We start from the raw sequence: 22,464 nt of genomic DNA on the forward strand, positions 1-22,464 counted from the left end.
ACTATTATTTCCAGGCTACATTATAAACTCACACAAGCCTAGACCCATGTAGAATATATTCTAGTTAAATCAAAACAAGAAACTCTGAAGCGTGTAATGGCTTAATTGCTCACTGTAATATGCAACCTGACTTGCAGAGGCCATTTCAAAAAAGGGAAAGAAATTCACTGCAAGGATATTCCGTCCAAAACCAATACAAACAGCATTTAAATTTATCAAATATTTTCTCCTCAAAAAATCCTAAGGTTGTGCTTGGCCAGTTGCCTAAGAATATGAGACTTACTCAGGAGTTATCCTCACTATGTTTCTGATCCTTCTTCAAGTCTCTAGAAAGATGTAGTTCACAGTATCTTTTTTTAGGAGTCTGAATTTCTGATGTCATCATTGGAGAGAGAGAAACTTTACTTCAGAGAATAATTCAAAGCATCAAAGTTGGATGCCTAAAGAAAGTTGGTGCAGATACATCCTGATATTTCATCTGAAATCCTCCATACTGGAAGAACCATACATGACTGGAACCATTACAGAAGTGACATTGAATTGCTGGAATGCATCCAGAGAACAGCAGTGAGGCTGATGAAGGATCTGGAGCACAAGTCTTATGACGAGTGGCTGAGGGAGCCAGGATTGTTTAGTCTAGAGAAGAGCAGGCTGAGGGGAGACCTCATTGCTCTCTACAACTACCTGAAAGGAGGTTGTAGGGAGGCAGGTGTTGGTCTCTTCTCCCAAGTAACTTGTGACAGAACAAGAGGAAATGGCCTCAAGTTGCGGGAGGGAAAGTATAGGTTGGATATTAGGAAAAATTTCTTTACTGAAAGAGTGGTCAGACACTCTTTCAGTAGTGGTGGAGTAGAAGTGGTGGAGTCACCATCCCTGGAGGTGTTCAAAAAACATGTAGACATGGCACTTCAGGAGATGGTTTAGTGGACATGGTGGTGTTAGGTTGATGATTGGACTTGATGATCTTGGAGATCTTTTCCAACCTTAAGGATTCTGTGATTATGTGACCTGTTCAGTTACACCATTTCAAAACACTGGAGACATCTTTAGAACATGCCAAGATGCACTACAAGATGTAGGATAGGTGAGCATGTAGGATTTTCTGTGTGAAGTCTTGGCTTCCTTAGCTGTGCCTGGACACAGCTGTATTTTAGACACCTAAACATTAGCAGCAAAAGAAAGGAGAAGGAGACAATATCCAGTCTTCCTACAACTAGAGCGCAAATTGTCTATACACCTAGTAGAAGGAGATGCCTCAAAGACTTTAAAATGGCAATCCTGTTCTCCTCTCCCAAAACAGCATATAACTCTCTGAATATATAGGGGCAAATAGGAAGTGGAAGATGCCAGCATTCATTTTTTAGCCAGTATTTATGACCTTTTTAGTGAAACAGCTTCTAATGGAGCAGAAGAATCTAGTGGCAGAAGGTGCAAATTTTAGATCCTGATGTCTGCTCAGCCTTGAGGGGCTTATATTCAGAGCTCCTGACTTCACTGCCAGGCTGTAGGCCATTGTATGACTGGGCTACAACCCTTTTCTTGAAGCAGCCAAGCACTGCTGAACAGAAGGAAAGAAAGTGGGAGCCAGAGGTACTTATCAGCATGGAGTTGTTCTAGGGAACAGGTTTCCATCCAGATTTAGCTATATAAAACTAAATTTAAGTCCTCCTTTAAATGTGAAACAGCTCAGTCTTAACTGAAAAATGAACCAGCATCCAAAATCCTATGCCTCTGAGCTAGAACACTTCTGCTATCTGATTTTTCTCTAATTTGCTTCTCAATATGTAACCACTACTTTTATATTGTAAATGCAACAAAATTAAAATGAGGGCTACTTTATTCTGCCTTATCTTACATATTTCTTCCCTTTTTTTTTATTTCTATCTGTCACATTATTTTAAGTTTGTTTGTCTGATATAGAGGGAAAGATCTGGACAGGCACTTGAGTAAGATAACTGCTTACTTAACTGAACAATAAAAGAAAAGGATGGGGGAGAAGACTGTATTCTTAAAGTCAACCTTTAATTAAGAAGTATCACCTTAAACAGAGGGGGTTTTTTAACATAGTTAAATGTTGTATCAACAGAACAGAGTCTGTGACATTTCTCTCCAATCTTGGCTTTCCATATTTTCAGTCCAGTACAGAAGCATTTCTGGTTGTGCTTTCCTGTGCATGGCTACTGAATTATTTTATGAATCCCAGCTCTGTCAGTGATTAGTATTGCACTCATAGATGCAAGAAACCCTTCAGAACCAACCTATCAGGTATTTTTTTTAACCTCCTGCTCATTAAAACAATTCTTATAAAATTTCCTTCTCCAATTATAATTTTTCAGTAGAGTAGCTTATGCTTCTCTTAGAAATCATCCTTACATGGCCACCATTGACTGTGGAAATGCACTTTCCTTGCATCTCGAAAACCCTCAATTAATGCTGGGGAATTCATAAATATGGGAGACAAACCCACTTTTCTGTTCAGTAACTCCTCTATCTCTCCTCCTTTCTCCCCAAAACATCCACTAAGTGCTGGGTACAGTATGTACATTTGGCTCCATGTCATGAAGATCCGTATTTCCATGTGGGCAATACACTTAGTGGTTTCATAAGGACTGCTTGCAGATACTGGTTCTTACAGGATCAGACTGGTACAAATCTCTCATGTTTTTGATTACCCATTGTAATCATATTAGATTAGTTTAAAATTCCCGTTTTCTGCAAGACTGTGACTTAGTCTTTAAAAGAGCAAGCTGCAATGGAGAGTGATCGTAAAAAGCAATTGAGCCAAAACTGTGTGGGTATAACAAGTCCATCTCAGGCACAGAGAAGAGTCATGTTAATGAAGGGAGTGATTTTTTTTGGTAGGGAAGTAAAAACTTTGTTGCAACTTCCATAAGCACACGCAAAACTAAAAAGCTGTCATTAGTGTTATCCCCTCTGTAAGCCAAGTAATTACGCTCTTTGTCTTTTGTTTCAAAAGCACTTAGATCTCACCAGAGTTGCAAGTTTATTTAATTAGATATGTTACATATGGTCTCCGATTAATTTTCTGATTTTTTTTTTTTACAAAACTTATAGGAGGTCCTTAAATACTCCTGAGTATTACCTAAAAAATTCAGGAAAAATGGTTTCCAAATTGTAGGTATTACATTCCAAATCTATTTTGTGTGCTTCCCCTATAGCACAGTGTTTGTAGCACTGCTTGAAGAGTGAAGTGCTTTGCAGTCTTTGGTCTTTTTGACTTTTCTACAACCTACATCTACGTATGGCTATTGTTTTATGCTGTAATATTCCAAGGACATTGAAATATGATCCAAAATTAAACCAGTAATACCTGAAAATTTCAAAGGATTTATTTGGTAAGTTGTACCACCATCTTCCACTCTGTGTGGCACTGATTGTAGGAGGATGTGGTATGTAAGTCAATATGCTGAAACACAGAACCAAGTGTTAAATGTATTTGAGAGCCAGCAAGGCATTTTAAACACAGGGTTGATTCTGTGCTAGAGTGGGTAATTGGTTCCCAAACTAATTAATTTTTAACTAGTATGCCCATTTTCTATGGAAAAGTAATCAAGTCTATTTAAATACATAATAATTTGTATTCTTATGGTAAGAATTCATAATATCAAACGTAGCATTATTTAGTTCCATGTCAGAATTGTAGATTAGGTGTCGTATTGTAAAACTCCAATTATATGGAATTAAAACTACCTGAAGCAGTGAATTCTGAGAAAGTGGTCAGTATTATAGAACCGTTAGACCTTGTCTTAATAGCAACTTTATTGGTTGTACAGAAAAAGGAAAAGTAATACAATATTTCATTAAATGCCTATGTATGCCAAAGTAGAAAGTGCTTCAGATATGAGGGAGAGAGGGAGAATGAGAATGATCTATCTTTGTTTTTAATCTCAGAATTGCCATGGTATCATAGCAAAAAAAAAAAGAAGTTAGAAGTAAGGGTGTGAAACAAGATGTGATGCCAGCTGGAAAAATGCAAGCAACTGGAAAAATAATTGAAAGCATTCATTATATGGAAGAGAGAGAGTCAAAATTAGCAATGCCAGTGACATATCCTATGAATAGAGTTTAAGCTGACATACTAAATAGAGATACTTAAAATAGAAAGAATATTAGATATGATCATAATGTTTCAACTTCTGTAATATGTTCTACTAAGAATTTCACGCTATATATTTAAGATGAGTAATGTCTTTGCAAGTTGGAGCAGCTATGGAATGAAAGACTACTATGGCCCTAAGGAGGAGCATAGTCTCCTCTTCTCTGTTATGCATCTCCCTCAAGTAGGTAAATAAAATGATGTTCATATTCTCTGGGTATAACTGATTACGTTGGGGCTGACAATAAGATTGTTTAAAGTACTTCAGATTGCAGTAAAAGGCCCATGATCTCCATTCAGAAAGGTCTGGTGTATTAGGTAGTAGTAGACTGAACAGCTCTGCTTCTCCTCAGTCCTGGTAGTCTTGATGTGTGGCAGCACTTTGTCCTAGAGAGGGTGGTGCACTGGGTGACTGGAATGATAGGAAAGGTGCAAATGATCTGTTTGGAATAGCTCCATGTAGGATTCACAGTGTTCTGGGATATAGCTGTTCTGGAGGTAGCAATTGTCTTCCAGTCTCCTTTATACTCCAGAGCTCTGTAAAGGTGTTACATGAAAGATAAGAGGATCTAAGTTTTGTGATTTACAGAGCCACTAAAATTAAACATGCTTTATCTTGTTTATCTCATTAATTAGCATAATTGATGTGAATTGCTAAAACTAGGCAGATATTCTGTGATTACTGGTGATCTCACTGACTATTGTCAGTGTTTTGCCTTGGATAAAGTAAATGGAGCACGCGAAGGTTTTTGCACACCTGTGGTGTTCAATGGTGCCTTGATCCATCCCAGGTTGTGCTCAGGCTTTTTCATTTTGCTTGTATTCTTTAGTTTATTTCCTACTTAATTGTTTAGCTGTTAATTTTAATCTCCTTTTTCTGTATAATCACTTCCATAATTGTTGTCACTGTCGTTCAGTCTGAGACTGATCTCACTCCTATTTAATTCAAAGGCAATTCTGTTACTGAGTTTAACATGAGCCTGATCAGCTTCTATTTTAGTAAATTACGGGGGTGGAGGTTGGGGGGGAATAGCAGAGATCCTTGAAACACAAATATTTCATGTGCTGAAGCAAATATACCACAACCTTGCCAGAGATTTATTAAGGTAATATTTTTAGAACATTTTGCCTCTCCTTCAGTAGGACAACAGCCAAATTTTAAAGCTCTCTTATAGATTCGGGAGCAATTGTAATATCTTTTACACTACTGGATTAATTCTGAAAAATTATCTGAAATATATTAAGAAATCACTACAAGAGATCTCACAGCAGGTGAAGAACCACTGTACTTAATTTATGTGAAAACAGCGGGATTCAATTCTCTAATGTTATTGCCACTTATGTTTTACAAGAACTGTGCTGGTGCCACACAAATTCTAAAGAATGAGTTAGAAGTCCTAAACATGTGGCAAAAAAATATTTGATATATATGAAAAAAAAAGTATAATTCAAATGGATTAACTCATTTTTTGGGGCCTGCCGGTGCCCACACTGGGGATTTTGCCATGGTTAATAGAAGCAGAATCAAGCCTCAGTGAAAACTTGTTGAGATGACACACTTCTGTTCATCTTAATTATCCTTTATTTCCCACTTTGCTGAGAAAAATAGAAGGTGCTTAATTTCCAGCTCATGAGTAGTCCACAGAAATCAACAGAATTGTCTACTTAAAGATAATTGTGCTCTCCAGGGATTAAACCCACAGCATGGTTTATTCTCGCATTTGTCACTTTTAAGTGCCTAAGTTTAATACTAAGATACCACCAAGCTGCTCAGCAGTAATGTTTGGCTGCAGCCTGGCCCTGTGGGCACTGCAGCTCCCAACCCAGTATGTGTGCAAAACTGGCTAACTGTTGATATTCCCAAAATGAATAGTTCTGAGTCTCATAAACTAAGCTGGGGCGTGTCTGGAGTGTCAAGTCCTATGAAAGAAAGATTTGAAAGTTTTTATTTAAAAGAAACCATTAAAATTAAGATCTTGAGATGGTAAAAATGATGCTTTCAAGAATCTTAAAAATGGCTGGTTCCTCTGTGGGAACATAATCTAAATGTTTTGCTAACTGAAGAAGAAATTGTGAAAGAACCAAGCTGTTTCACTATCCTATTCAAATAATTGTTATTTAAAAAAAAAAAGTCATCTGGAGAGGTGATAAGAAATTTGTAGCTTTTTATGCAACATATGGAAATTCTTTGTGCTGAAATTTGATTTCTTTATTCTTCATTCCTAGTGTTATTCCTGTCTTCTTGTTGTATTCTTGATATTGGCAAACTGTATTAGTATAGCACATTTAAAGCTGCAACACAAAAAATTAGAATGTGTAGTATATTCAGTTCAGAAGGCTGTTATTTTTTTTTTTGTTTCAGATTAACAGAGGAGTAATATACATCACTTTCTTGATCAACTGCATTTGAAGTTTTTATTATTGCTTTCATGAACTCAGTATCTTCCCAGGCATTCCTTGTCAGTTCATTACTGTATAGTCTTCTGAATGCACATGCAGTGGTGGTCAAATATGGGAAAATAATGGAACTTCTTTAAAAGTGAAACTTTTTACCTTTCGTCAATTCAGTCCATTTTCCAAGATAACCTTATTTTATAATTTCACATAGAATTGTCATTGTATTAAAATAAATTATTTTAAATAAATTCAAATAATATTGTTGTTGATCTGAAAGTTAATAGTACCTAAAATAGTGGTTTATTTTGTAAGCTTCATTCTGAGAGTATATAAACAAGCACAGACTTTTACTTCTTTGTTCAGGATGTTTCTGATGGTCTCACCACTTATTAACTCATTGTTCACAATTAGATGGCTTCTTTTATTAATACTGAGTTGTAATTTCAAATAACTTTGTAGATCTGTTACACAGATACATAAATAGCAACCACTTCACCATTCATATAACAAGATGATGGGAAAGGTGCAGGTAGATTTGTGTGAAGATATCAAATAGCACCATTCAAAACACAGGCTGGGCAGCTAGAGCTCAAGTTTGAGAGGAAATATGATTCAAATGGAAGTAACTTTATATAAGGCTGTTAAGATATCAGTGCTTATTTTATGATGGAAGAGTAGACTTAGTTAAAAAAAAATCTTTAGCACATTATGAATAGGTTTAAAGAAGAGGTTTTTGTTGCAAAAGGAAGCTGAAAAGAAGTGCTCCTACAAGATGTAAGGAGCATCTTGTTCATAAACATAGTGAATCTTTAGCTGAACCTTACAACATTTGTTTAATGTTGTAACACATTTGTTTAATGTAACACCTTACAGTGTTTGTTTAAACATTAATATTAGACAAAGGTGGATTTTTCTTTGTTTTAAATAAACATCATATCTGTTCCAAGTCTGGAAAATGACCCAGAACGATCTGTTTCTTTGTGGAGACACTTCCAGTGTTTGGTGGTCGTCAACCGTGTTGTCCACTAAATAACTGACTTCTAGCTGTTTGAGTTATCACAGGTGATGCACCTGTAAGAGATTCTATCAAGCAATTTATAAAAAGCACAAATTCCAATAACGGCTGCATACATAGTGTTTTCAAAAATAGACCCTGAACCAAAACAGTGTAGGAAGTCTAAACAAAAGAGAACTAGGAATCTGCATTTTAGCATCTGCGTAGACATACCTGGTTGTTTTATACCAAGCAACATTATCTGCTTTGATACTTGTGAGTTGCCTTTGAATGACAGAAAACAACAACAACAACAACAAAATTGTTGGAGATATTCAATTAGTCAAAACATCTTGTTCAAAAAAGAAGTAACTAAGAAATATAAGCAGAGAATTAAAGGTCTATCCTAAAATTCTGTGAAGGTATGAGGTATTTTGTAGTGACCTAACCTTTTAGGAAAAAGAGAGAGTACCTATTTTTACAAATTATCCTTCTATAGCAGCATAGGAATGTTTTCAGGTTTTGTGTCTAGTTTGGAGAAGAGGTTTGAATGCAAGTTTCCTGTCTGCTGAGGAGGTGCCTTTCTGCTAATTTGGTGGGTTTTGCGGGGAGGGTGATCTTCCTCAGCCTCTTACATCAAAATGCATCATTAAAAACTTCCAACATAAGAGCATTACTGATTGACTGTGTAACTTCGTGTTCATGCTTTCCAATTATTGGTGTTATTTTTATCATGTTCTTTCAAATGAGCGGGATTTGGAGGTATAATACATTTAAGAATATAAATGGGCAGATATATGAATTTCAGAGGCTTTTGCTGTTTTCTAAATTTTTCATTTTGCTGGTTTCATTAATGAATTATGGCAGGAAAATTTGAGGTCATTTTCTTCAAAATTAAAAATTTATTTTCATTTGAAACTTACCATCTCATTCTTAGCAACAGCAATCTCATTTTGACAAAGTCTCATGGTATGTTTAAACTAGAATGTTTACAATATAGACAATAGTTACATTATTGTAATTTGCATAATCCAGATCAGGAATACATAAAACTTCTTGAACCAAACATACTAGAAATAACATTTTTCTGAATATCGGGTTAGAAACGTATTATAAGCATAATTGAATTTATTACTATTCCCAAGAGGCAATTACTGTTTCAGTGAGAACAAAACAGAGTCTTATTAGAGACATGAAAATACCATGTATCTGTTTGCCAAATAGATCACTAAAGTGTACACAAAAGAGCTGAATACTTATTAATAGCAGCAAAAAGATGGAATGCTAAGTATGGTTATCAGAGCTCAGTTCATGTGAAGTCAAAAAAAGATGTCACTGTCTAATGTGAACATGTTGATATGAAATGTATTTTTTAAATTGCTCAGACTTGATCTGTGGTTTTACTGGTTATTAGCATACTGTACAACAAGGGATAATGATCAAAGACTTGAAAAATTATTTAAGTTAAGAATAGTACTTTACTGACCTAAATATCTATTCCCTTTTTTTTTTTTTTTTTTTTTTTGTTATGGGTTTCTTTTTCAGTACTGCATTCAAGAATGTCACAAAGTGGCAAAACTCAAGTGGCTTGAATCTAATTGCACTTGGTTTACTGGTTTTATTAATAACAAGATTCAGGGTCAATATCAGGAATACAACAAACAAACCACAACAGCAGACACTGATAAAATGTTAATATATACATACAAATATCTAAATAGTCTTCTATATGTAATCCCAACATTTTCTGCTAAACACATGCTTTGAGTTACTTGCAGACACCTCCGGCTCACAGGGTGCATGGGTTACCAGCACACTCTTTCTTCTGGGAGTGCAGGTTCCCCTATACATGCCAATCCCATCGGAGATGTGGGCTCCCTGTCTATCTCTGCAACCTGGTAGTTCCCATGCCAATGAGACAGCACCCCCGGACTTCACAATTGCAGTGTGATGCACAGTGTCATCAGGTTTTGTGTGTATGACCTCTCAGGCAGTTTTGGGTGGCCATTTGCATATACTTCTCTTGGCCAAGACCCTGTTGTATGTGTACTTTTCTCTCACTAATTCACCATTAATGACCCTATGTATCTTCTTTCTTTGTTTATTTTAAGAAAGCATAGTCATTTTATGTCTCGTTGCTTTATCAGTATTTTTTGAGTGAGCCATATCATTTTTTTTTTCCTTTTGGCATTGATACTCAATCGCTAATGCTAACTAAAAATCAGATTTTCTATTCTACAGAAAATTCGGGGATAAAAATATGTTTTGAGTACAAAAGTGGAAATTATGGTGATGTTCGGAAAGGCAAAAACTAGATAACATGTATTTAGAAGTGAAACATTTAGATTATTCCTAATATTGATCTTAAATCCCAAGTTTTGCTTCTTATTATAGCACCTAGTTTCTCATCAATGTGCATGCCCTGAATTTACAATGAACATTCCCAAACTCTCCCGAAGTGAAATGTGAAACCAGGCTGGTTTCCAGTGAAAAAAAAAATTGCCTTTAGGTCAGCTAAAGGTCTTTTTCAAAATCGTCTCAGAATGTCCCGGTTTCCACAAATCAGATATTTTTATTATCAAAAACCAGCTCTACCAGCCAAGGATGCATGGCCCACAAGGTCAAAAGAAGGCTTCTTTTCACCTTCTCTAGCTTTACCTTCCCTGTCTTTAGCTGTTGTCTCTCCCTCAATTTTTCCATCTGCAGTGTACAGTGCATTTTATTTTTACTTCTTTGTTCACATTTGTGCAGCCTTGCTTTTTGACATCTGGCCCAGGTGGAGTTTCTAGAGGGAGGAGATTTTCCTCCTCCTTGCGATTCCTCAGACTCTCAGATTCAGCTGCAGGCTTCCAACTCCCTGCTGTGCCTCTCGCATGGTCTTCCACCTGCTACGCTCTCTAGTCTCCAGTCCCTCTTTGGGGAAGAAAAGAGTCTGTTCAGGTCAGACAAGCTTTTAAACAGCCAGACCTCCAGGATAACGAAAAGAGAAACTTCCAAGGAGTCAGAGGGGGCTGGGCAGATTTGCTACAACTCTGGAAGTCACAGGCTGAGCTGAAACCAAGTCTGAAAGCAAGGATCCACCTACAAGGATGTTATGGGCAGATGGGGAATTGCACAAAAAGCTTTTCTAACTTGTGTTCTGTCCTCCCCAGTCAATGCGAGGTTTTTGTATTAAAAAGGAAGTGATTCTGCTTTTTACTCTAAAGACATTTTGTCCTTTTCAGTTAAAAATCTGGTTTTCTCTGAGAAGCTCACTGTAAGGAAAACATCTGGATAGGTCTGCGTCAAAGCTGTGGCCAGCTCAGGGTCCTGTTACTCCATCGTTCTTTATAAGCTCACCATCTCCTTTTTCTTAGACCCATATTCTGGGTATTATCTTTGAATCAGGTCTTGTCTGTGAGGCCTGCCCATCAAGGCTATGTTCTTGCCTTGCCATTTTTCCCTTCGTGATAATTTTAAGGTCAGTTTGTCTTATTTTTCCAGAATGCTCAGGGTCTGCAGTAAGTGGGGCATACCTCACATAGTAGAATTTCCTCTTAATTAGTCTGAATAATATCTCTACTTCTCTGTTAACCTCTGTTCAAAATGTTGCTGTTAGTATTAGTTCCTTGGGTAGTTTTTATAGTCTCAGTCTTTTGTTTTCCTCCACTACTTCCTTCCTCTGCCTGCACAGAATGCAATAAAAGTGAAAAAAAAATGCACAATATTGTAACTGTGTTGTGTTTTTATATAAGGAAAAGATTGTTAATTCAGCATCCAGATTTGTTATACTTGGAGAGGGAATGTAGGGAGACCAAAAAAAGCAAGAAAACAATGAATGAGACAATTATAAAATGTCAACATTTTTGTGAAGATCTTTGAATTTTTTTTTCTCAAGATCTTGAGAAAAAAAAAAGTGACTGAAATTATGATATACACGTTGCCTACTGAAAATTAAATGACTTTATCTTTTTTTTTATATACATATTTTCTTAGGTCCGAACATGGATTCTTACAGTGGGATACACAACTGCTTTTGGAGCAATGTTTGCAAAAACATGGAGAGTTCATGCAATTTTCAAAAATGTAAAAATGAAGAAAAAGGTGAGGGGAAGTAAATTCTTTGCTTGTTGCTTTGTTAATAAAATGTTCTAACTGTTTTGCTGCCTTTCCTGGGTTGCCATACTTGAGCTGACTCTGCTCTTGTGTTCAAAGATCCTGACTAGCTTAATACTGGGGCTTTCTCGGTCTCATTTTCAGTCTCTGAGAGTTGGAGTTGAGCAGCAGCCCTATCGTCTTTTTAATGAGAGGTGAACAGTGGAGATGGCTGTAAACTTTCAAAGTTAATTCGGATCCTCACTCTTACTTAATATATTGCTTCAACATCCAGAGGTCTCCTTCTTGTAGATTCTCAGCTGTTATGAAATGTTTTCTGTAGATGTCTGTTTGGGATACAGATATTACACACAAGTTTCTGATGAGTTGGTAGGAGGAAGCAAGAGAGTGCTGCTTATACAGCTTTCTAGTTTTAATTTTGATTGAAATTGCATAAGCTTACCCTAAGGCTGATCAGAATTGAACCACAGCATTCATCTCCAGCATTTTTGGTACAGAATATTTTCTGTAAACAATTACACTCAGTTTAGGATTAGTACAACACTCAGTGTTTGTATTGTTCATTTGATATTTTTCCCATGGAGCTTCTTTTCACACATGAAGTGCTTTTAATCGGATGATTTTATGTAAAAATGGGAAATCTGGTGAACAGAAATAATTTTGGTGGAAAAAAATAAGATAAATGTGCATGAAAACAGAGACAAAAATGAATATTATTATAGAGTGAGAAGTAGTGCCAAATGCAGTACCTATATGCAGCTGAATAGATTTATTCTAATAAGTGGTAAAGAGTCATTTACACCCAAGATAAGTAGAACAATATTCCAGAACCTCATCAGATTCCTCTGTTTCTTTCCCTCTCTGTGTCCTCATGGAATAGTTATATTGTTAATTTTTTTTTTTGTTAGAACTATGTTGTTGTTTCTACAGCTAAAACATGTAGGGAGTTGCTGATACCACGAGATACACCTATCCCTAAAAAGGTTTGGGCTTTAGACAGACAGAGACAGAGTTAACTCAGTTTCCGAGATGACGTATGTCTTAGGCTATTAATGAGGTACCTGCTACAGCTGGAACTGGACCTAGCGCTGGCACCTTAACAACGCAACCACCTAGTACTTCCCTCTACTATTTGATCATGTTAGGTTTGCTTAAATATTTGTTAGTTAAATCCTAAATATCATTCAATTTAAAAAAAAAAAAAAGACTAAATGAAAAATATCTTAAAATCAAGTAAAATTAGAAGAAATTTGTGTACCAGATATGAGATGCTCTGGATGGAGGGAAGTGGAGACCACCCTTTCTGCACCTATGCAAAGACCCCACTGTAATATATCAGTTTGTTCTACCAGAGTCCAGTATATATTTTTCAAGGATTTTAGACTTCCTGTATTAAAGATATTTCGGTCAAAGCTGAGCCAGTATTTTACCTTCTTGAAAAATGAAATTTTATATTGGAAAGATATTTTCAGGCCTATTGGTACAAATCTTTGCAAATTAGTGAAGTTACACAAGATAACGCCAGTGTAACACATAAAAGAATTTACTTAATAACCTTTACTATCCTGAGAATTTTATAATTTGTACAATTACATACTATTCCAAATAGGAATGAACAGGTTCTTCAACAGACTGTCACTAAGTATTTGCTTTATTGTGTTTTAGAAAACACTTCATTTTAAAGCTTCAAGTTGCTATTCAATATTAAATTTTATTGTCTGTTAATTAAACATATTCCTCAAACTCTATATAGTGCCCGTTCTTGAACAGGCCCATCAACAGCTGCAAATAGCGATTGTTTATTCACAGCTGGGTTTTAAAAATGGTTTAAGGTCAATTTAAAAGACACTGGGTAATATAAGGGAGATAAACTTTCAGACATCTGGATGCTGACCCATGAGATGCTTCACTCTGAGTGATACTAGCAATGTCAAGGCTATTAGGGCACCTTATTCAATATTCTGGAATTAAGTAAATAATGCATTTTGTTCTGTAAACTTTAAAGAATGACTATTCCCCAGAATTATCTTGATTTGCTTTATTTGGCTATCCCATTGCAGAACACAGGCATGAATCATGAAAGACAAGTTTTCTTAATGCAAAACAAATTGACTATCCATGATAAATCTCTTATATTGGCCAGGATAGATAAAACTGATTTTAAGAGCTGATTGAAAAACATGAGATTCTTTACTTATATCTTACAAGAAGGACATTTCAATTTTCAGTAGATGTAGTTTACAGACAAAGCGTTTTGTATCTGTGGAAGCATAGACAATAGGAATTTTCACAAACAGTGTCTAAACTGACAAATAAACAAAGGTAGTGCTGCATGAAAAAGCATATTAATTTTTTTTTTCATTAACTATGCCATTACAGAGCAGACTGGTGTTTCTGTACAAGGAGAACAAAGTTTCAAAATTATTTAAGTACTGTGGATCCTATTTGTCTGTGGTCACTTCTGTTTCCACCTGCATATAAGTAAGACAGTAAAATCTGACTTTTAGATATATCACTTTTGCCTGTCATCCTGGATATTTTCATCAGGAAAATTTTCCAAGCAATGAAAAATATTGGTTCATTCATTTCATGGAAGTAGGTGTTAAATAAGGAAGAGAAGAATATAATGAGTGAATCTATTTATCTTCATCAGATAGGGCAAGCTTGCTTCCAGATTTTTACTGGACACCTATCTTAATTGTACAACATGGCTTTGTGAAGAGATGAGTACATTTCTCTTTTCTTGTGAGAAAATGTATGGGATTTTAAATAACAATACACCATTGTTCCATTTAGTGCTGTGGAGAGTGGAACTAAGTTATATAGGATGTCTTGAATTAGGTGAAGATTTTTGTTAACTTCTGTTTATAAAGCTCTCACAATTCTCTTGTTTTCACCCATTTATGCATCTAGTCCTCTGTTACTGGAAAAAAATAAACAACAAACTTCAGAATGCACTCCTGCTATCAGGCTAGTAACTAACAAATTTTGCAGGATACTAAGAGCTTTGTTACGATCTTTGATCTTGCTAGGGCTCAAAGGAAACAAATTAAAAATGTATTAATTTTAGCTGGATCTGAAACGGAGGGGTGCAAGGGAATCAATTTTTGTCAAATGGAAATTACAAAATCAGTAGGGGGAAGTAAATTATTTTTGAGTTTTAAAGAGGTTAGCAGAAATAATGGAAAGTAGAATAGAATTAGTATTAAAAATAACTGTAACACTCATAATTGAGGTGCAATTCTATTTTGATAGCTCTCCTTTCTGTTGATTTGAGCAGCAGAATATCTTCTGCTCAGTCAGAAGTGGGGACTGCTTTTATATTTCCCTCACCAGCAGAGGAGGACTCTCGGTAGATGTGAGGAGAGAGGAGAATGTAAGTGGCAAGAGAGCATGTGGTGTCTTGGGGAAGCTTTAGCTAGCTGAACCGTTTGAAGAAGCTAGCCCTTCTGGTAAAATTTAGAAGGTTGTGAAGCTGTCTTTTTTATTGTGAACTGCATTGTCCTAGGTTTTAGGAGGCATTAAAGCATTAGTTACGGCTCCTGCCCAACTCCAGTACACCAAATAAAGACCATTTACTTTTGACAAATACCAGAATAATAACAAACTCAAAGCAGTCGTTTTTAAAGTCTACATAAGCTTTATATATTCTGCTCCTACAAAGACAAGTATTTGACCATTTGTAGGTGAATACAATAAAGCATGATGATCTAGATCACAATGTTGCTTGTTGCAGTCCGTATTTGAAAGTACAATACTTCTCGATTGACGTTGCTATGATAGGTTTGTCTTACCTGTAACACAATACATTCTAGCTCTGTCTATTCATACTTAATCCTTTAACTTTGACATCAAGGGAGGGATCTTTTATGTTCAGTATTCATAAAAAATATTGTCAATGTACTCAGTTGTTACTACTACTGTAGACTCCTGATGACATATGTCTTTATGTTGACAATGTTGATACAAGGTAAACACAGAATATAATTACACAAGGAGATGTGTAACAGCATCTTTTCTTAAGACTTCTGCTGCTATAGTTTTGCCAACAGTATTCTACTCATTGATGATATTTCATAGGCTTTTCTCTGTTCTTAAATTTGCTATGTGACTGTAGAGTTCTCACAGATGAGAAAAGGTTGAAGAGCTTAAAAAGTATTGAGAAAAGATGCTGGTACTATCCCAGTGTTAGAAAGCTACAACCAACCACAACAAAGAAAAATGACTTACTAGTCCAGCTTGACTTACTTCTGCCTGTCAGGCTACAGTCCGGCAAATTTATTTTCTTACATTCAGCCTACTAAATCCTTAAAAGACTTCTGAAGAGAGCGGTGGTCTTCGTGCATTGCACAGGGAAGAGACTGGGAATGAGAAATCGGGTTAGCTGCTAAGGGCTTCAGAGGGAACGGGAGCCTCTCCGGATAAAAATCATAGCTTGAGATTATAGACTGAGGGAAGAAGTTGAGAAGGGAGACTGAATTTGAATAAGAATTCCTAGACAGTTAAAATAAAATTGAGAAAGAGTTGAATGGGGCAGGGAGGGCTCTAAAGAGGTCAAGAATGCTGAGTATGGTGGAACATAGAGCAGAGCCTGAGTTTGAGATTCAAGTGGAAAACTCCAGTTAAGGGACTGGTTTAAACTTAGATTAAGAATAAAATTTAGAGGCAAGATGGCAGGCCTTGAAAAGTGGGGACATAGATTGGGAAAGGAACATAGGAATGGAAAAGGAATAAGAGGCAAGAAAAAGTTGAAATTAGGACTGGCTGGACTGGTTGCACAGAAGTGTGGGCAGAGCCTAAAAACTGAACACAGGATTTAGGCTTTCACTATTCTTTTTTTTCTATTTCTATGTATCCATGTAACCTACAGGCAAAATAGGTGCCTTGTTTTCCTGTTGTACAGGAATGCTGTTGTACAGCTCAAGAAAGCTACCAGTTACTCTTTTAGCTCGAGCTGATGAGGTGTGCAAAGATCTAAAGGTTCCTTTTGCTGATGAGTGTAGCTCTCTGTAATTGAATTCTCTTTCTTTTCATTTTGTTCAGAAAGAATGGGCTCAAGTTAAAAGTCTTATGTTGTGGCTAAAAAGTCAATAGTTGAAAAGCCGCTAGGTTCTCTACAAGGTACATTTGCTCCCCCATTATTATGACACCAGTGCAGCCTTAGTTTTCTACAGGATGCCAGTGTCATGGAGCAGATACAGTGAGCCTGCTCTGGGAGTGCGGTAGACTATATAATAAAAGAGGTAGTTTTGTGTTGCAGTCTTTTTCACTTAAACTAGAAAAAATACATGATGAAAAAGACAGTAGGAGTTTTGAGAAAGGTAGCCTCATGTATAAGGCAGTTAAGTGCCAACATGAAGAAAAAGAATTAATTGCCAGGATTATTTGTTATGCTTTAGAAATCTCTCTGAGCACAGTTTTCAGAAAAGGATAGCGCTTGTTTTTGAGAAGCAAATTTATTACTTGAGTGAAGCAGAGCAGGAATTCTCAAACTTTTTAGCTCCTTGCCTTCCCACTCCGTTTTTTAATAGGAATTTGGCCACCCCATCTCCCTAATTCATAGAGTTAGTGGTCCATAAACTGAGGCACATGGAAGACTGGAAGGGGTCAGAGACCATCCATGCTCTCTCTGGGAGTGGGGCACATGGGTTGCTCTGAGCAGACCCCTTCCTGACCCCTCCAGTCAGAGTGGGTAGCGGCTGGCTGTGTGTTTGCACCCTGTGGTACCAGCTGCAGGGAAGCTGTCAGTACCTTCAATTGTATCCCTGGAGGGCGGGGGGGGGGGCGGGAAGAGAGGGAAGAAAGCAGCTGGAGACCATACGCTTGAGCTTATGTGCTGCTGCCTTCTCCTCACAACTTGTGTCTGTTTATTGCTGTCCCCATCCCTCATTTGAAAACCTTTGTGAGAAAGTTTATAGGATTAGTGTAATCTCTAGTTATAAACTTGTCTACAGGCTTTTCAAGTCACCTATGGAATTTAGAACTTATTACAACTTATAATCTTTCTCTCAGAAGTCCTAAAGAGGTTTTTAAAAATATACTCATTATCTTAATATTTTTTAAATGGATGAAGCAAAGTTTTCCAGATTATATTGCCAGAGCATTTAGGTCAGAACCTCACAGGCCACTTCTTATTTACTCACTTAAACGCCTTTGTAGAGGTAGTTCTTTCTGTATTAGCATAAATGTAGATTGTATTATCTAGTCATTTATTTCTGTAAATGCTGCTATAAAATGTTTTTCCAGGTCAGTTTTCAGAATGTAAATATTTATACTTTTCCAAGACATTTTTTTCAATCTAACTAGAGCTTTTTGGGTGTATAACAAAAATCTATATATTGGATTTTCCCCAGGATACACATCTGTTTCATTAAGTATATGTGAGAGATCGTAAGTCTGAAAAGGAGATGTGTCAGGGTCAGGATCCAAAAATTTGCTTTGGGTAACCATACCAACAGTACAACAATCTATTAGGGGCCATCTGCTGAAAATGAACCAGCATATGGATACCTAAAGAAATGTTCAGCATTATTGTTCATCTTTGAGAATAAGAAAGAAGACAGCAGTTTGAAATTTGCTTAAGTTGTGGATTTTTTTTTTTTCATTATGAATATTTACCATTGGACCAAGTAGTCCATGAAACTTACAGTGCAGTGTAAATTATTCAGGTATAGCTTCATGGGTTATTAATATACAGATATAGTACTTCCTAAAGCAATATAAGTGGAAACCAAGTTATTATGTTACTTTTCTCCAAAAATAGCTATAACTATATATTTTAAGTCCAAAGCTTTGAAAATAGTCAGTATAATCCTAGAATCCATATTTAGATGTAAAATAAGCATCCTGTTTTTCATAAGAGCTGATCAGCCAAAATGCCAGCCAGAGAACAATAGGAATCAAATTTCCTAAATTTACATTCATATAAATATGGATCGGGGTGCTAAATCTCAAGCTCCTGTCACATGAAGAAGTTGAGCTAATGAACTGTACATCTAGGAGAAAAATCTTCTTCTGAAGTAATTTATGTATGTAAATTTCTACATGGTAGAGTTTGATAAGACTAAACCTCAGTAGCAAGGGAAACAATGAAAACTCTGTGTGAAACGTAACTGCTCATAAATGGTGCTACGATTTCTATGTATTATGAGACTAATGGATGATAGAGAAATAAAGAATATGTTGCTATACAGTATGAGGCAATTTATTCCTGAATAGCTTGAAATTGGATTGTAAATGTAATCAAGTGCATTGATGTCCCCAGCTATTCGGTAATGATCTAGTATGGTTTCCCATAGAATTGTTCATCAAACAAAATATTAAAGTCTAGATATTTTAATGTTATCTCAAACAAAATCAGAACATTTCTTCCAGACGATTCAAATCCTTTATGTACTTTTTTCCTAAAGATTGGGATCCCTTTTAGCAGTTCAGATGAAAATTCACATGCCTGCTAGAAATTCCTCCACCTTATGGCCTGCGCAATCTCAGGGCCAGCACAGGAATTTCTCTCAAAGGTGAATTTGACCTGCTTTATTGATGGGAGATGCAGCTCAAGGCAGCATGCTGAGGTTTACTTACAGCAGAGTGCAGAAGTTAACAGGATGCTAAGGTCCATTTCTAAGGCTGTTCTCCAAAACATTGTATAGCAAGAATGGTTGATTCTGATGCTGTCAAGTCTGATTTCTTTAGTGCCACTTTGGTTTTCAAGACTACAGTGTTTTTCATTTTTGTCCTTTCAAGAGAGTTTTGTGAAACTAGCCATGTTGTATCACTCTGTGTGCTCCCTAAGTTTGAATTAGCAATGTTAGTAAAACAATAATCTCTCCAGTTCTCCAGTGCATTGTAGCCATGATTGAGTCTCAGGCAAATATGAGGAATTTTATAATTTCTTTAAGCTGTCACTGAATCCCTCCCCTTCTGTAACCTCTGTAAAATTTCTATCTTCTGCTCCCTCTAGGGAGCATCCCCAATAGGATGTTCCACCTGTCTTTTATATGAGTTGGAAAGGGGAAAGGTGTTTTCTAAATTGATAGCTTCTCCTGGCAGCAAAGCGTCACATTTGCAATGCTGTTATTTAGAGAGTGGGTCTGCCCAAAGATGCTCTACAATTATTCTGAGCATGAGTCAGCAAAGAAGACACATTCTAGAAATGTGTGCGTTAGCAGGCTAGTGACTGTAGCTATTTAATTCTCAGACCCAAAGGTTTTAGTCATATCCAATTGTCCAGTATTATCGGTAGTACCACCCACTCCATTATCCTGGAAAGCAGCAAAATCATCAAGTTCTCAGGCTGCAGGGGTCACAGAAGATCCTCACAGAAAACAAATTTATTTTTTAATTTATAAGTCAACATACAAATCTTCCATCGAATTAATCAAAGTACCTCTAAGAGAGTGAAGTGTCTTAAGCTTAGCTTTTTACTGCAAGTGACTTACTGGTCAAAAAAGCTTGCTGCTACAAAAGATACTTTTTCAAATGTTAGCATTCACTCATTAAAACTAATGTAATTGCAGTATGAAAAGTATCCCTAATACTAATCATAGAACCTATTCTAGGAAATACTCGTAAAAGCTGTTGCAAAAACATTGTGGATTTGTTCGGAACAGGTACATAATGTGTTTTCAATGGTCCTTTTTTCTCATTCCATTACACAATAGAAATTAAGAATGTATTACAGAATAGTCCTCTAAAATATTAATGACTTTAATGACTCAAAGATAGATAACTCCCTTGGCCCACATATGGCAAAGTTCACCTATCTACCACTGACTGCATCACCAATCTTATGGCACCATCCCTCCTGTGCTGACCCACAAAATGTAGGGGAGCAATCTAAGGTGTTTCCCAGTTAATCATGCTGAGAGAAAAGAAAGGGTAGTTTATGCAGTGGAGAGAATATACTGAAGGCCAGTTTAGGAGTAGTTATATGGTCTCTTTTTCCAATCTTGCAGACTTTATAATTTTTTTCCCCACAAACTCTGTTGTTTTTTTCTCTTTCCCCTCCAGTTGAGAGGGAGAAATCCTATCAGCATGATTTCTGTATGTACCAGGGAAAGGAACATTGGGTTTCAGATTTCTGAGGGCTTCAATAATTGCTGTCAGTGTTATTCATTTAATGGAATGAGGTCTAGGAAGCTTCATGGGGAGATCCTTTAAAGAGGGTTTAAAGAGGGTTTTTCTCTACAGATTCCATCCTAGTAGTCTAGGGAAGGGACAACTGAAAAAAAAAAAAAAAAAAAGGTTACTGAATAGCCAAGTGTTTATTCAGCTAGTGCCAGAAGGCAAGAGACAGATCTATCAGCTAGACCAGAAAGGGTTGATCTACATAAGTGAAACCAGAATTGCCCTCTTAAACAGAAAAAAAAAAATCTAAATTTTCATGAAAAAGAAAATATATATTTATTTCAAAGCCTACGAATAGATACAAAAATACTCACAGCCTTGCTATGCTTCTATGAATTCAATTAATTGAAAAAAAACAAAACAAAACAAAACAAAACAACCAACTCAATACTAAGATGTAGCTAATAGATCTTCCTTCAAATTTAAAGATATTTTATTTTGACAAAGGGAGGTGAAGTTCCTGGTTACAAAGAAAGTGACTCTGAAAAAAAGACAGGAGGAAATGAACTATTCAGTCCATACTGGAAAGCTATTTGTGGAACTCAGAGACTACAAAGCTAATGTTGCATCCTGGAGAAGAGGGTGAATCTTCATATATAAGACTCCTTGTTCTTGGTTAAGAACAGAGTTCAGCTTTCAGGTCCATATTATGTACATTTGTGGAGTTGATTTCTGATAAGGTAAGAAATAACAAAAAGTTTGCCTTAGCCTTAAATACAAAAAGCAATCCTAGTGTTTAATTGCTGCTGTTTGCCAAATTGCCACGTGATCGCATGAACTGTTTGAGCCCCCAACATAAGAAGGACATGGACCAGTTGGAGAAGGTCCAGAGGAGGGCCACAAAGATGATAAGTGGGCTGGAGCACCTTTCCTATGAGGACAGGCTGAGAGAATTGGGGCTGTTCAGCTTGGAGAAGAAAAGGCTCCGGGGAGACCTTATAGCGGTCTTCCAGTACCTCAAAGGGGCCTACAAGAAAGATGGGGAGAAACTCTTCAGCAGGGTCTGTTGTGACAGAACGAGGGGTAATGGTTTCAAAATAGAGGGAGGTAGATTTAGATTAGATATTAGGAAAACATTTTTTACAGTGAGGGTTGTAGAACACTGGAGCAGGTTGCCCAGAGAGGTGGTGGAAGCCCCATCCCTGGAAACGTTCAAGGCCAGGCTGGATGAGGCTCTGAGCAACCTGATCTAGTTGAGGATGTCCCTGCTTCTTGCAGGGGGGTTGGACTAGATGACCTTTGAAGGTCCCTTCCAATCCTAACCATTCTATGATTCTATGATAGGGTCTTGCAGGGCACAATGGATGTGCCTTAGAAAGCAAATGAAAAAAAAGCTCCACAAAAGGTCTATGAAATAATAACCAAATAGATAGTTGAAGTTGCTGTGGCAGGTAGTACAGCCTGTGATAATTCTAGAAAATCCCCAAGAGTTTCATGATGTCATGGTTTAACCCCAGCCAACCACTAAGAACCACACAGCTGCTCACTCACTCTCCTGCTCCCTGGAAGGATCGGGGAGAGAATCAGAAAGAAAGGAAAACTCATGGGCTGAGATGAAGACAGTTTACTAGGACAGCAAAGGAAGAGATAATAACAATAATAACATCATATAATAATAATAATAATAATAATAATAATAATAATAATAATAGAATATACAAAACTAATGATGCACAATTTCTCACCACCTGATGACTGAATAACTGACACAGCCCATCCCAAGTGGCGATCACAG

The 22,464-nt window shown here is 36.6% G+C and overlaps 1 protein-coding gene across 1 annotated transcript in view; it reads left to right on the top strand.

Annotated features, from left to right (window-relative positions):
* GABBR2 (gamma-aminobutyric acid type B receptor subunit 2) overlaps positions 1–22,464 on the top strand; it is a 488,684-nt gene that overhangs the window by 322,022 nt on the left and 144,198 nt on the right. The window contains exon 12 of the mRNA XM_086740482.1: positions 11,484–11,591. Coding sequence (XP_086596608.1) covers positions 11,484–11,591 — 108 coding nt within the window. The remainder of the gene's footprint in view (positions 1–11,483; positions 11,592–22,464) is intronic.

Source organism: Chlamydotis macqueenii, chromosome 2, assembly GCF_036417535.1.
Source record: "Chlamydotis macqueenii isolate bChlMac1 chromosome 2, bChlMac1.mat, whole genome shotgun sequence".
NCBI lineage: Eukaryota > Metazoa > Chordata > Aves > Otidiformes > Otididae > Chlamydotis > Chlamydotis macqueenii.